Here is a 16,524-nt window from a genome sequence, read left to right on the forward strand (position 1 = left end):
CCCACGGTGAGAGGCGTCGAGCAGGTGTGGGTATACTTATTGCCCCCCGGCTGGGCGCCTGCACATTGGGGTTCACCCCGGTGAATGAGAGGGTAGCCTCCCTCCGCCTTCGGGTGGGGGGACGGGTCCTGACTGTTTGTGTCTATGCACCAAACGGCAGCTCAGAGTACCCACCCTTCTTGGGGTCCCTGGAGGAAGTGTTGGAGAGCGCTCCTTCTGGGGACTCCATCGTTCTACTGGGTGACTTCAATGCTCACGTGGGCAATGACAGTGAGACCTGGAAGGGCGTGATTGGGAGGAACGGCCCCCCCGATATGAACCCGAGCGGTGTTCTATTGTTGGACTTCTGTGCTCGACATGGGTTTTCAATAATGAACACCATGTTCAAGCATAAGGGTGTCCATGTGTGCACTTGGCACCAGGACACCCTAGGCCGCAGTTCGATGATCGACTTTGTAGTCGTGTCATCGGATTTGCGGCCGCATGTTTTGGACACTCGGGTGAAGAGAGGGGCAGAGCTGTCAACTGATCACCACCTGGTGGTGGGTTGGCTCCGATGGTGGGGGAAGATGCCGGTCCGACCTGGCAGACCTAAACGCTCTGTGAGGGTCTGCTGGGAACGTCTGGCAGAATCTCCTGTCAGGAAGAGTTTCAACTCCCACCTCCGGCAGAGCTTTTCCCACGTCCCGGGTGAGGCGGGGGACATTGAGTCTGAGTGGACCATGTTCCGCGCCTCCATTGTTGAGGCGGCCGACCAGAGCTGTGGCCGTAAGGTCGTTGGTGCCTGTCGTGGCGGCAATCCCCGAACCCGCTGGTGGACACCGGCGGTAAGGGATGCCGTCAAGCTGAAGAAGGAGTCCTATCGGGCTGTTTTGGCCTGCGGGACTCCGGAGGCAGCTGACAAGTACCGGATGGCCAAGCGGAACGCGGCTTCGGCGGTTGCTGAGGCAAAAACCCGGGCGTGAGAGGAGTTTGGTGAGGCCATGGAGAATGACTTTCGGACGGCTTCGAGGAAATTCTGGTCCACCATCCGGCGTCTCAGGAGGGGGAACCAGTGCAACGTCAACACTGTTTACAGTGGGGATGGCGTGCTGCTGACCTCGACTCGGGACGTCGTGAGTCGGTGGGGAGAATACTTCGAAGACCTCCTCAATTCCACCTACACGCCTTCCATTGAGGAAGCAGGGCCTGGAGACTCTGAGGCGGATTCTCCAATCTCTGGGGTCGAAGTCACTGAGGTAGTTAAAAAAACTCCTCGGTGGCAAGGCCCCCGGGGCTGGATGAGATCCGCCCGGAGTTCTTAAAGGCTCTGGATGTTGTGGGGCTGTCGTGGCTGACACGCCTCTACAACGTTGCGTGGACATCGGGGACAGTGCCTCTGAATTGGCAGACTGGGGTGGTGGTTCCCCTCTTTAAGAAGGGGGACCGGAGGGTGTGTTCCAATTACAGGGGAATCACACTCCTCAGCCTCCCTGGTAAGGTCTATTCAGGGGTGCTGGAGAGGAGGGTCCGTCGGGAGGTCGAACCTCGGATTCAGAAGGAACAGTGTGGCTTTCGTCCTGGCCGTGGAACAGTGGACCAGCTCTACACCCTCGGCAGGATCCTCGAGGGTGCATGGGAGTTCGCCCAACCAGTCCACATGTGTTTTGTGGACTTGGAGAAGGCGTTCGACCGTGTCCCTCGGGAGGTTCTGTGGAGGGTGCTTCGGGAGTACGGGGTGCCGAGCCAACTGATAAGGGCGGTTCGGTCCCTGTATCACCGATGCCAGAGTCTGGTCCGCATTTCCGGCAGTAAGTCGGATTCGTTCCCAGTGAGGGTTGGACTGCGCCAAGGCTGCCCTTTGTCACCGATCCTGTTCATAATTTTTATGGACAGAATTTCTAGGCGCAGCCGAGGCGTTGAGGGGGTCCGGTTTGGGGACCTCAGCATCGCGTCTCTGCTTTTTGCAGATGACGTGGTGCTGTTGGCTTCTTCAGGCCGTGATCTCCAGCTCTCGCTGGAACGGTTCGCAGCCGAGTGTGAAGCGGTCGGGATGAGGGTCAGCACCTCCAAATCCGAGTCCATGGTCCTCGATCGGAAAAGGGTGGAATGCCCTCTCCGGATCGGGGATGAGATCCTGCCCCAAGTGGAGGAGTTCAAGTATCTTGGAGTCTTGTTCACGAGTGAGGGGAGGATGGAGCGCGAGATCGACAGGCGGATCGGTGCAGCGTCGGCAGTAATGCGGACCCTGTACCGGTCCGTTGTGGTGAAGAGAGAGCTGAGCCAAAAGGCAAAGCTCTCAATTTACCGGTCGATTTACGCTCCTACCCTCACCTATGGTCACGAGCTATGGGTCGTGACCGAAAGAACGAGATCCCGGATACAAGCGGCCGAAATTAGTTTTCTCCGCAGGATGTCCGGGCTCTCCCTTAGAGATAGGGTGAGGAGCTCGGTCATCCGGGAGAGACTCGGAGTAGAGTCGCTACTCCTCCACGTTGAGAGGAGTCAGATGAGATGGCTCGGGCATCTTATCAGGATGCCTCCTGGACGCCTCCCTGGGGAGGTGTTCCGGGCATGTCCCACCGGTAGGAGACCCCGGGGACGACCCAGGACGCGCTGGAGAGACTATGTCTCTCAGCTGGCCTGGGAACGCCTTGGGATCCCCCGGGATGAGCTGGATAAAGTGGCTGGGGAGAGGGAAGTCTGGGAGTCCCTCCTAAAGCTGCTGCCCCCGCGACCCGACCCCGGATAAGCGGAAGAAGATGGATGGATGGATGGACAAGTGTATTAGTGTATTAAACATCACAAAAATCACAATTTATTACACAAAAGTGTCCATTGTTGCTACGTCAGAACAGATTAATCCATATTCCATTATTTGTTATGGGAAAAATGTAATCGGAGCAAATCGGGGTCCGACCAGTTTTCTGGAACGAATTGTGGTCGAAGTCAGAGGTTTTACTGTACTGTATTTGTCACTTACATTCTGACAAACAGTGATTGTCGTGAACCAAGGCCAGGTGAGGTGTATTTCTCCACCAACGCCAAAGTGCTGAAACCAAACTTGTGTATTGGCTCATTGGAGTCCAGGGGAGGGAAGTCTGTGTCCACCTCACCATCATCTTCTGCAATGTGAAGGCAGTAGGCATTCACATTTTCACTGTCGAGAAAATGAACATTAGAAAAAAAAAAAAAAACATTTGCTGAATGTTAAATTGTTAACTGAAATGTTTGTACATACTTGAGTTTTGGTTCTCGTCCCTCAGTTGTGTATTGCCAACAGATTAGCCCAATAAGATCATGAACACGGGCATTCGCAATGGTGACGACTGCCATGGGATGAACCTTCTCCTGACCCATTTGCATTGAAAGGTAGACGTCTATCTTTTTTGTCGCTGTTGTGCCAATATGGCCCTTGAATGAGATATCCGATGTTACACAGTCAAGAAAATACAAAAAAAAAGCATTGGCATTCACTTGTAAAACACAGCACACAATTGAGGAAAACCATCTTTACCATTCTAGTTTAATAAATTGTATTTAATTTTTAGCCACTTCACTAGAACACTAGTAGTTCCACTCTTTTTAGAGTGAAATGCTTGACCAGTGGTTGAGATTTACTTCTATTTTGGAACAGAAGGACAATACACTTATTGACACCCACTTTTTGGGCAGAGTCTGCTTGATGTAACATATCAGCCTGACTATGTCACGGAAGGAAGCTCAGCCAGGAGGCTCACCCTGGACTGCGTCACAACGCCCAGAGGTCGGCTTGTTGGAAAGATTGGCAGCACTGAACTTCTGGCTAGGAGACTTCAGCTGTGTGGCCGTTTAAAGCACCTCTTTTTCAGATTGGAGGCTGAGGTGGTACCCCATACGCGGACTTCAGGGGAAAGGTGAGTCACATGAAGCTTTACCAATTTCAATTGACTATATATATATATATATAAAACGTGTGAACAACCCTGCTTACATAAAGCCTTTCTGAATGCATTATGTTTGCGTATGTTGGTGAATGGTGACAGGAAATATGACAGGGCACAGAGAAGCTGTTCATTTCTTGCTCTTAAATCAGCCACTGAGAGGCTAATCTTTGTGATGTATGGAAGTAGTCATAAGTAGAGATGTCCATGTAAATTTTGGTGCCAATCGATAGCTGTTTTTGGCCGTTTTAAGCGATAGTGTCTGTACAATGATTTCCGATGGGGGAATTGTGATCGCTTACTTCCGTGACATCATCAACCAAGACATGGGCAACAGTGTGTGCGGCCCTATTCCTCATTAAAAGTGGGCGTTTTTAAAGGCATTTGTTGTTTCATTATTTCTCCAAAATGAATGAACTTTGCATTTTCTTGATAAAAAGAAATAAACTGGGCAAGTTAGTCAAAACTGAACTATCTTCACTTTATCCTGCCTTTAATCCTGTTAACACAAATCTGATTCAAAACATCCATCCATCCATCCATCCATTTTCTGAACCGCTTAGTCCCCACCGGGGTCGCGAGCGTGCTGGAGCCTATCCCAGCCGTCAACGGGCAGTAGGCGGGGGACACCCTGAACCGGTTGCCAGCCAATCGCAGGGCACACAGAGACAAACAACCATCCGCACTCGCACCTAGGGACAATTTGGACCAAGCATGTTTTTGGGATGTGGGAGGAAACCGGAGTGCCCGGAGAAAACCCACACGGGCACGGGGAGAACATGCAAACTCCACACAGGGAGGGCCGGAGATGGAATCGAACCCGCACCCTTCTGTGAGGCAGACGTGCTACCCAGTGCGCCACCGAGCCGACTGATTCAAAACAATGTACAAAATTTTCATTAAGTACAGTCAGATTGTCATTTTAAAAAAAATCTAAAGAACCCACCTTGCCATCAAATTTTGAATATTCATTGAATGGGTTGTTGAGCTGCTGGGGACACTGCTCCAATCGAAGTGAAAGAGTAGATTTCACACATGTTGACCGCATTCTATCCTTAATGTCACGTTTTTCAAAAAAGGACCCCAAATCCTCCACTTAACAGAAAATAAAACAAAAACATTACACACATTACAAGAGGTAATGCACATGAATAAGGATGGCAATAAGTTCATGGTGTTAAAAAATATTAATAATTTATATAATTTATATAATTTATATAACACATTTTAACCTTCAATGATTTCATTGTTAATAACCTGGAGGTTAACAATACTTTTAAAGTCACTCCAAATTATTATGCACAGCATAAAAAATTAATGTCAATGCTGAAAGAAACCTGTTGAATTTCTGTCATAACATTGGAAACCTTTATTTGTTCGACAGTATGGAAATTTGCATTAACTCATATGCACATTGGATAGCAGATAAAGAAAAAGTACGGAAAAACTCCAACTTCTAAAGCCACAAAAATCCAACAGTGATGGCGCCAAAGAAGGATCTTGTGAAGCAGCAAGCAGAAAGAAGAAATCAAAAATCGGCTGAAAGCGCTTGATGCTCTTCAAGAACTCAAAGTCAAAGTGAACTTATTTGTCACTCAAACTTTGCAACAGTACACAGAAGACTGAAATTGCATTTCTCCAAACTCCAATGTGCAGTAAGAGGGTAAAATAAAACACAGCTAACTATAAATAGGACATAAAACATTATTGGACATAAAGAGCATTTAAAATACGTATCCATCATTAAAAGGACAACAATTCACAATGAGATATTGTTACCAGAGTGCGGATGGTACAACAACACAGGTGCAAACGGGCGATCAGTTGAGGTATTCCTTACTGGAGTGCAAGCAGTACGAGTAATGACAGCGCGGATGCAGTGGCAAAGTGCAGAGCAGCATAGAAGAAAAAATTGTAAGGTGAATGGAGTAGTTGCATTTGTGTACATGTGTGTGTGTGTTTATGCATGGTTTCTGGACTGAGTTAAGCAGTCTGATGGCCCATGGAGAAAAGCTATTGTTCACCAGCTTATGCGGAATGACCGTGTTGAAGGCAAAGCTGAAGTAAATGAACAGCATCCGCACACAGCTGTTTTCGTTCTCCAGATGAGCCAGGCTGAGGTGAAGTGTTTGCTGCCGCTGCTGCTGCTTGCTGCTATGGCATGATCCGTGGGGCGCTTGGGGCGTTACGCAAACTGCAATGGGTCAAAGGTAGCAGGTAGGCTAGATTGTATGTGGGCTTTGACCAATCTTTCAAAGCACTTCATGATGAATAAAGTTCTATCATCATCATCATCATCATGGGAGTGAGAGCTATGGGCCAGTAGTCATTCAGAGTTGTTGCTGGAGATTTCTTGGGTAACAGTATGATGGTGGTGGCTTTGAAGCAATGAAGTATGATGGTTTGGCTCAAAGAGATCTTGAAGATATCTGTGATGACATTTGTGAGTCCACACAGTCTCTAAGCACATGCCCAGGTACAAGTGCTGGCAAGTAAATTACAATATCATCAAAAAGTTGAATATATTCAGTAAATGCATTCAAAAAGTGAAACTTGTACATTATATTTATGCATTGCACACAGACTGAGGTATTTCAAATGTTTAACCATTTTAGTTTTGATTATTATAACTGACAGCTAATGAAAACCCAAATTCAGTATCTCAGAAAATTTGAATATTTTGAAAAGGTTCAATATAGAAGGCAACCTGGTGCCACGTCCGTCTGTTGATTACCTCAAAACCCCTGAAAATGCCTTCAAATGGACTCTCAGTCTTGTTCTGAAGGGTACACAATCATGAGGAAGACTTCTGACTTGACAGTTGTCCAAAAGACGACCATTGACATCTTGCACAAAAAGGTGATGCTAAAGAGGCTAGCTGTTCGCAGAGCTCTGTGTCCAAGCACATTAATAGACAGGTGAAGGGACGGAAGAGATGTGGTAGAAAAAAAGTGTACAAACTATAGGGTTAACCACACTCTGGAGAGAATTGTGAAACAAAACGCATTTAAGATTATGGGAGAGATTCACAAAGAGTGGACTGCAGCTGGAGTCAGCGCTTCAAGAACCACCACAAAGAGACGCATGAAAGCCATGGGTTTCAGCTGTCAGATTCTTTGTATTAAGTCACTCTTGAACAACAGACAGCGTAAGAAGCGTCTCGCCTTGGCTAAGGACAAAAAGGACTGGACTGCTGCTGAGTGGTCCAAAGTGATGCTCTCTGATTAGAGTAAATGTTGCATTTCCTTTGGAAATCAAGGTCTCAGAGTCTGGAGGAAGAGCGGAGAAGCACAGAATCCGCGTTGCATGAAGTCCAGTGTAAAGTTTCCACCATCACTAATGGTGTGGGATGCCATGTCATCTGCCGGTGTTGGCCCACTTTGTTTTCTGAGATTCAAGGTCAATGCAGCCGTCTACCAGGACGTTTTAGAGCACTCCATGCTTCTCGCTGCTGACCAACTTTATGGAGATGCAGATTTCACTTTTTGTAGGTATAAGTTTTATTTTTACACTCCAGATGGCACAACTAAGACATGTTTGTTGTCATCGTTTATGACAACATTAAACTGTCAAAATGTTCACCAAGTTTGCAAAATGTAGTGAGTTTTCGGGCATGTTTAGGGTGTCAAAAAGGCAGTCCTTTACGGAGAAAACAAACAAAAGAAGTAGTGTTCCAACAAAAACAATAGTGACCTCACAGTGGTCTCTGCTCGGGCTCTAATAAACAATCTTGGTACGAGATGAACGTTTTAAAAAAATGGCACTTTTGACGTCTGAGTGCACAAACCTGTACAAACTAATTGTGGACGTCACACACTGGAACGGCTCTATAGAAATGACGACAATCTTTACACTTAGGATTGCCATTGCTGTTGTCGAAGATCTAATAAAAAACTTGGGTCCACTCAAAACTGCTACCCCTGCTCTATGCCAAGAAAAATGGCCCACTTGATCACTTAGTATTTTGCCATTAAAGAATATGATTCAGGAGGCAATAGATGACTATAATATATGGTGCCCAGAAGTAAGGTTATTATTGAAGTTGTTATTTGTATTGATGCTTAATTGTTTGGCACATCGGCGAAAGATACTATGAATGTGTTCAAATATGTCTCCTTTGAAAATGGCAACAGACGTTTCCCTTTTGAATCTGGAGCTGACCAACCTCTTGACGGGCCATTATTGCAAGCCGCACCATTTTGAAGGAGGAAGGGCGTCCACTGCCGAAGCACAGGAAAGGTACGCCACAGCAAATTAACACATTTGATTTGACAGGTCGGTTTGAACCAAGACCCATCTGCATTGGATGGCGTACTCTCTAGACCCACTTTCTTAATGGGTGTGGCTTGCCAGGCGTTTAATGTACAATGGGTACGTATCCTGTTGTCCGCTTGAATGCTATTTTTAAATATTCCCTGTATCCACTGCTGAAACTATGCAAATTTCCTTGTTTTTGGACTAAGAAAGATGATTTTGTACTTTACAACATCACTTATTTTCAATTGTAAATAATTAATGGACAAAATAGTTAAGAGTAATTGATTTAAATAAAGCACCATCAGACAGACTTTCAAACTATATTAACAAAACCAGTGACAGAGTTAAATGGTTCTATCAAAAATATTGAGGAACACTACCTGATTGAGAAGATCTTTCTTTCCACTGAATATTTTTACATTTGATTTGGTTTTGACGCTCCTTCCTCAGTCTTTCAAGTCTTTGGGCTGAAAAAAGGAGCACAGATGTGAAATTTTAGTCAGACTCAAGATGACAAAAGAAGAAAAAGCGTGATGAATGAAACTAAATGCAAGCATAACTGAACTGCGCTTCAAACATGAACTTTAAAGAGGAAGTCAAGTCAAACATTTTTTAAAACAGTAAGACGCCTTGCAAGTGTTAGCCTCCTTTAAGTTTTTTAACTTTTCCCTCCATATTTCAGGTTTCAAACATACAGATAAACTGTATATTTTGTGAAGATTTAACACTATGTGCTATACAAATGTAAAGTAAGCCTTTCTTGACCTCTATTGTAAAATATACGTCTGTATCTCTGACTGCTTTGGGCATAAAAGAAGAGAAACTCATGGTGTGGCCCCCATCCTCCCCTTAACTCTATTGAGAACATTCGTAGCATCATCAAATGAAGTGTCAATGATGGCAGGAGGCAGTTCACATCCAAACAGCAGCTCTGGGAGAATATTCTGTCCTCATGCAAAGTAATTGAAGCAGATTCTGTCCAAAAACGGACAAATTCAATGGATGGGAGAATTCAGACGCTCCTTTTGAACAAGGGGTCCTATGTACAAATGTAACTTCACCTATAAATAAGTTTTGATTTTAATTGTGTTTGATTTCAATTACCGTATTTTCCGCACCATAAAGCGCACTTAACAGCAACCGCAGTGTCGCATTGATTTAAGAGCGTCTTTGTGTTTTAGGATGGCGTTAATGCTTCCACTTGCTTTCTTTGGAGGCATGATTAGGGGTTAATACAATCCTCAAACTAACGAAAATACAATAACGAACGGAGCCAATCGGCATCCGGGCCGCGCGGTCGGGTTTTCTCGGGTCCTTTCGGCTCATCTCACGAGGTTCGACCTCCGAATTTTAGTCGACAACCAAAGCAAAAAAAAAAAAAAAAAGAAAATCAAAAATGTTTCGTTAGAATTTGGATTTGTTCGAGAACCGGGACGTTCGATAACCGAGGTTTGACTGTAGTCGTATGTTGGATCAAATATTCCCATAAGAATACACTGTAATTCAATAAATTCGTTCCACGGCCAAATAAAACAACAATAACGCCCTAATAATCACTGCAGATATACTGTATTGGCCCAAATATAAGACGATGTTTTTTGCATTGAAATAAGACTGAAAAAGTGGGGGTCGTCTTACATTCGGGGTATAGCCATTATACCCATGCACTTGTGCGCAGCGATAAGTTAAAGGTTGCTGGTATCGACTGAGTATGTTGCTGTAATCGTGTGCGTCTTTGACACAAAGTGAGTATATACATTTCATTGTTACCACTGTCCACTGTTGTGCCCTTTGTCCGAACACGGTTTGCGTCGTGTGCGCCATATGATTGACAGCTCCGGCGCGCTCCTTTAAGTTTGCCTCGCATCCTACGAGTAGCCGTTATGCAGTGGCACGGCAACTAACGGTCGCCAGCAAATGTATTTTGTTGTGTCGATGTTTGGTGTGTTGCCGAGAGTATTTCATTATGGTTATTTAGTATAGCGGAACCGTTACGCGTGACGTCAGAAGTTGAGCGTTGACTTACGTGCTGCATTTTTGTCTGTTGCAGAACCCCCCCTCACACACACACACACACACACACACAAACACACACACACACACACACCACACTCACGCTTCATACAATAATCACACACGCAAGAATCACATTCACACACCCAAAGACTCACCCGTGTACACTACACACACCTGCTCTCACATCCTTACGACCAAACATGTGCCTATACCTTTTTGCCAGTATGCCCCTATGAGCCACAGTGCCTGTTACTTTTTTGCCAATAATTCAGTAAAGCAATCAAAACTGAACCACGTCTTCCCTCCTGTGTTCTGACCGACACTCGGGGGCGAAAAGAGCATAACCATCCGAGCCAACCCCCTATACCAGGGGTGGGCAAACCTTTTGACTTGTGGGCCGAATTGGGTTCTAAATTTTGACTGGAGGGCCGAACCAGGAGCAGATGGATGTAGTGCTTGTGTGAAGTAATATAAACGACATTTAAAGGTCATTGCATAAATGGTTTTGGCCTGTAGTAGAGAAGTAAAGCATGGATATTCAAAAAACGCTTTTTGAAAACATGCATTTTATTAACAGCATTAAAAATCTATTTCACCAAAAAACTACTATCAGTGACTCTCATTAAATACATAAGACACTGTTATTATGAATACCGTATTTGCCGGTGTACAGGTCGACTCGGTGTATAAGTCGACCCCCTAAAATTCGACGGAAATTTACGATTTTATGATATATCCTTTGTATAAGTCGAGCTCAATTGTTGCATTATATTAAACTTCAAAATTCAATATGCGAAATTTATTGACGAAATGTGTTCAAATTCCGTGAGGCCGTGCGCATGCGGCTGTTTATAAGCACCGCGGAGGAGATCGCGGCCGGCGAGCTCGCGCACGCCGCCCGGCACCAACGGGAAGCCGGAAATAGCTCCAAGCCGAGCGGATCGGCACTTTATAAGCACCGCGGAGGAGATCGCGGCGCCTCATTCGACTTCCAGCGGCCGGCGAGCTCGCGCACCCGCCCAGCACATCCGGGAGGCCGTGCGCACGCGCCAAGTGGCCGAAAATAGCCCCCGCCGAGCGGATCGGCTGTTTATAAGCACCGCGGAGGAGATCGCGGCGCCTCATTCGACTTCCAGCGGCCGGCGAGCTCGCGCACCCGCCCGGCACATCCGGGAGGCCGTGCGCACGCGCCAAGTGGCCAAAAATAGCCCCCGCCGAGCGGATCGGCTGTTTATAAGCACCGCGGAGGAGATGGCGGCGTCTCATTCGACTTCCAGCGGCCGGCGAGCTCGCGCACCCGCCCGGCACATCCGGGAGGCCGTGCGCACGCGCCAAGTGGCCGAAAATAGCCCCCGCCGAGCGGATCGGCTGTTTATAAGCACCGCGGAGGAGATCGCGGCGCCTCATTCGACTTCCAGCGGGCCGCGCACTCGCGCACGCCGCCCGGTTCAAATTTTCTAAGTGCAACGCACAATGAGATGCATGAGAAACGTCCTTCGTTACCATCACATTTGAAGCGATGAATACGAAGTTAAATTTTATGACTCGGTGTATAAGTCGAGGTCGATTTTTTTCGGTCGATTTTGGATCGAAAAAGGTCGACCAATACACCGGCAAATACGGTAACAGTTTCTATCACTTCAGCGCCTGCAGGTCACACTTATGAAAGATGTTTATCTAATGAGGTGAAATCACATCAAACGGCCAACATTCTGACCAAATACATCATCTTAAAGAATCAGTGAAAGAATACATCTAAATAAAGTACTAATATAGAAATCACTAAGGAAGAAATCAAAAAAGCAACACTGTGACAGATTTACTGAAAATCAGAGCAGAGCTTTAACTCACAAACACCTGGTGACAGAGGTGAGGAAACGGGAAACACTTCCTTAAAGTCGGCCTTAAAAAACTTTAAAAGTTAAGATTAGTCGAAGCTTTAGATCCGCAGTTTGTCGGTGAAAAAAGTTTTGCTGAGTCTTCAAATTAGCTGTCAACCTCTCCACTGTAGCTGCTCGTTCATGTGTTGACTCCTAGCGTAGTTAGCATGCTTCGTAGCAAAGTGACGGCTAATATTGTACTCCTTGCAACCGTTTCTTGGCATATCAGACATAACAGCATTGATGGGACTTCAGCGTAAAAATATTTTGTTGTCAACTCTTTTTTAAACACTCGGCAGTCAGTGTCCACCTTTCTTTTCTCTGGGCCACTCATTTTGATGGAGGGATTCCAGGGGAAGGTTTGTGGGTGGCTTTGGCGTAAAACTGTATCTGAAAACTCAGTGCGCGAATTACGAGAATGCTGACGTCACAGCCCGCACTCGAAATTCGGCACTGATAGAAATAGAGCGCGGAGTGCGCCGGGTTCGTACTACTGAGTACATACACGCACTTGTGAGCGTGCACCGTGCTTTCTGACGCGGCTTCCGGGAGTAAATACGCGGGCGGGCGTTTCTCTATCTACTGGGGAAATGCAGTCATTGAAGGGAAAATAACCCAAAACAATGTATAATAATAAAATTTATTCAGGTTTAGCGGGCCGGATGAAACAGCCCCATGGGCCGGATGCAGTAGTTTCCCCATGTCTGCCCTATACAGTCCTCAGGCTCCCCAACAATAGCGGTAGCAGTTTGCATTATTTTATTGCAATGTTTTTCCTTATTAAGATTTGTTTCAAGACTGCATGCAGTTACAGTCAGACTTCACTTTGATGGTTAATGCATTATTGCAATTTTGTTGTTTTATCACAGTAGGTTAGTAGTAGGTTTATTTACATTTCAAAAACCAGGAGCCATTCATTTACAAATGTGATTGCACTTTAGTTTACATATTTAAATGTTCAGATATTAAGATGTGATGGACAGTTTTTGCATGATTTGAATGAGGCAAAATAACGTGCTTTTTCTCTCAAATATATTGTTATAATCATGTGTTTAAGATGTAATCATTTTCTGTATACAAATTTAATTTGGTGTTCAAAATGTCTTTTTTCAAACTTGAGTCTTGAAAAAGAGGGGGTCGTCTTATAATGAGGGTCGTCTTATATTCGGGCCAATACGGTACTGTTCTGCCCTCTGTATGTTTTGTTTTGAAATATCGTCATTTTCTATTTGCTAGTCTAGAGTGCCCACCTGTGGACGCCTAGTACAAGTGTTTGCTCACTCAGAGTATGAGACCCGGTAACGGCATCAGTTATACCGCGGATGTACAAATCTCATGTTGCTCTTCAAACATTGTTGCCTTGGACAAGATTTGTCCGTAAGTCTTGTGAACTAATGTATTTTCTGTTTGAACTTGTGTAAACGATTGTATGTTCAGTTTATTTACAGATTGAAGTTACGTTAGCCAACATGCTACAAGCTAACGATTGTCTAATGCTATTTCAATTCATTTGCATTTCAGTTTTACGATGGTCTTTGTAGTGTTATTTTTTAATAACAGCTCTTAAGCACTTTAGGATGATGTCATAGACTGGGGACGGGAAGTGGAGTGATTGCAGAGCATGAGGCTGGAGGTTAATAAAGTGGCTCTCGTCACATCAAACTACAGTTGGACTCACTGGAATCTTTGAAAACACGACAGTCTTAAGAGGGCAATGGTTTGAGGCCATTCCGCAATAAATCAGCATTAAAGACAACGAAGTCTGATTATTTGGGGCATCGTTCGTTCGCTGTCTAGCTGGTGAAAAAGTAGAAGCTTCGGAGTAAGGACAGAACATACACATAGCAATAAAACAAAAGCATTATATCAGAGAGATGTAAAAATAAATAAAGAAATCATCAATAAAATGGGTTTTTTATTGTCAGTGTATCTTAGAGACATATAGAGATACATACGGTCCGTAACTTACAGATTGTGTTGAAATAATTTTAAGTGAAGCTTTGGCCTGCCAGACCTGGAGGCCTCGCCTTTACGAGTTTATCTTTTCCTTTTATCTAGGTTCTTCCTTTTTAGTGATAGGGATGTCTTTTGATCCCTGTCAGCCATTTGTATCCTTCCTGTCCTTATGTTGTCTGTGTGTTTTGGTTCCCGTAAGAGTCCTTCACTAACAATGAGCAGGGCTTATTTGCATAGGTGACATGTTCTTTGTTTGATTCACAGGAACTTCATTCCTTCTATATAGATGTAGGTTTGGTTCATAGATTGTAGTTTATCAGACCTGTTTTTCTTTGTTAAGGGATACATACAGTTAGAAGTAGTTGCATAAAAGTTATCCCATATTTACTCAATGTTTGTTTAAGGAACTGCATACCAGTTACCTCACGTTTGCTTAATGTGTGTTGAAATGTTTAGGACAAGTTACTTATTACTATTGTGTGTTAATTACCAAGTAGATAAAGTTAGCAAAGGTCTAGTTGCATTTGTTCCACAGCAAAGCGGCAATCAACGTGCGTCAGGGTATTTGTTGACCCGGGTCGAGGACAAGTCAGCCAACTGTGACGGAAGACAGCTGGGGACGGCCTCTGCGGGGGGTCACGAGCCAACAGCGAAGTGCTAATTCACACCACACTACATTATTGGTGCTTCGCTACCCTCCCTGAAGGACATTTACACCTCCCATGTCGCCCGCAAGGCCAGAGATGTGAGTCACCCGGCTCACTCTTTGTTTGACCTTCTGCCCTCTGGGAAGAGGTACAGGAGCCTGCGCTCCCGCACCACCAGACTCGCCAACAGCTTCTTTCTCCAGGCTGTTAGGGCCCTGAACTCGCTACCCCCTTCTGCGTAGCGTGCGGCACTGTTGCGCTACTTTCGGGAATGTCTGCTGTACGCGCACTTGCTCCTTTTTTTTTATGCTCCTCCTATTTATTTATTTATTTATTTATTTATTTATTGTTGTGTTATTTATTCATATTTATTCAGCACGCTTTGTTATACTTGTTTACTTGTTTGTCTGTTGTGAGCCATGTCTTGTCACCGTGGGATAGGGGGGAACGAAATTTCGGTTTCTTTGTGTGTCTTTGGCATGTGGAGAAATTGACAATAAAGCTGACTTTGACTTTGACTTTCTTTTTCTAATCAGCGTTGCTACAGACACAATCCCCCCTCCCTTTAGTGTAGCAACGCCTCTGTAACCAGGGCAACCATAACATTAAAAAGAGGGGCACGTGGAGGAAGGACTCAGAACTGATGGAGGTTGTAACTGAGATTGCTTTCTCTATCGTTCTCCTCGCGAGTAAACCTGTTCTGGTTGTCTTCTCCTCTTCATTCCAGCTGAGTGATTTAATGTCTAATCGTATTTAGACCCAACATTTAATTGGTCCTTCGAGCCGGATGCCAACACACCTGAGGATTCCAGCAGACGGCAGCAGAGATCCAGAAAGACCGAGCGCGGCAGGACCTTCCTAGGTGGGGTCCTAGAATCCTTTTCAAAGGCTGGCTGTCTGCTCGTCAGCTGGGATCTAAGGGTTGAAGGCAGTCCGAGGTGCAGAGGTGAAGAGAACCAGAGGATGAGTTTGTTTGTTTTTTTATAAAAGGAATGAGCGGCCGAGGGCTCGTTGTGCCCTATAAAAGTCCTAGGACAGAACGGAGAGGTTCGTTCTAAAGGTACCAAAACGGAAAGGTCCGTTTAAATAAAAGTTACACAACGCAGGTGTAACAAACCGGTTAAAGGACAGAGGTGTCCGACGGAGAGGCCCGTCAAAAAAAGGTCAGCGGAAGTCCACGTGATGCCGAAAATTGCGTAATACTGAGTGATTGGGAGTGTGAATGGGAATACGTATCACTAGATACAGTATTCCATATTAAAGCAGTGGGGAACACATAACGTGGTTCTGTGGACGCAATAGGCAAGGATTCTCCACCAGAACGCTGGTAGAAGTGAGAATCACCACAGGATCTTTTCGTTATCCCACTGGAAACACCCGACTTTAGAAACCCCTATGGTTTTACAGTTGGGACCAAATTGATTAAAATGGGGAACGGGAAGAGTAAAAATAATATCCGAGATAATCTTAAATGTAAAGATTGGAAAATAATTGAAAGGCAGGATCCCGACCGATAAAAAAAAAAAAACTCGATAAATGGGTCAAGAAATATAAATTTGAGGGACAACTAAAAACAACCAAATTGATAGAACTTAGAGGCGCCATGAAAGAGAAAACAAAGAGAGACCCTAGAAAGATGAAAAAAGAAGGAGATGAGGATGTGGTGTTTTGGCTCAAAGTAGCAGGAGAGAGAGAGAGGGGAGAAAAAGAGAAAGTGGAAAAGGCACTGTATTGTAGGAAGGAAGATGATGAGACTGGGCCTAATGGTAGGCAGGCAAGAGATAATCAAAATTTACAGAGAGCTAGAGAAGAAGGGGGAGGTGTAGAGGAAGTAGAGAAGCACGTAGGGAAAGCACATGCTACAAC

At 45.2% G+C, this 16,524-nt stretch overlaps 1 protein-coding gene across 7 annotated transcripts in view; it reads right to left on the reverse strand.

The window, feature by feature from the left end:
• mapkap1 (MAPK associated protein 1) overlaps nucleotides 1-16,524 on the reverse strand; it is an 89,692-nt gene that overhangs the window by 38,474 nt on the left and 34,694 nt on the right. For 6 of the 7 annotated variants that reach the window (XR_011087983.1, XM_049738705.2, XM_049738708.2 and 3 more), the window contains 4 exons: nucleotides 8,540-8,626; nucleotides 4,849-4,997; nucleotides 3,221-3,393; nucleotides 2,963-3,139 (listed from right to left, as the gene is read on the reverse strand). Coding sequence is in view for 6 of the 7 variants with exons in the window: in XM_049738705.2 (XP_049594662.1) it covers nucleotides 2,963-3,139; nucleotides 3,221-3,393; nucleotides 4,849-4,997; nucleotides 8,540-8,626 (586 nt within the window). In the remaining variant the exon portion in view is untranslated. The remainder of the gene's footprint in view (nucleotides 1-2,962; nucleotides 3,140-3,220; nucleotides 3,394-4,848; nucleotides 4,998-8,539; nucleotides 8,627-16,524) is intronic. The other variant, XM_049738706.2, reaches the window with a different exon arrangement.

The sequence above is a fragment of the Syngnathus scovelli genome, chromosome 13 (assembly GCF_024217435.2).
Source record: "Syngnathus scovelli strain Florida chromosome 13, RoL_Ssco_1.2, whole genome shotgun sequence".
NCBI classification, from domain to species: domain Eukaryota; kingdom Metazoa; phylum Chordata; class Actinopteri; order Syngnathiformes; family Syngnathidae; genus Syngnathus; species Syngnathus scovelli.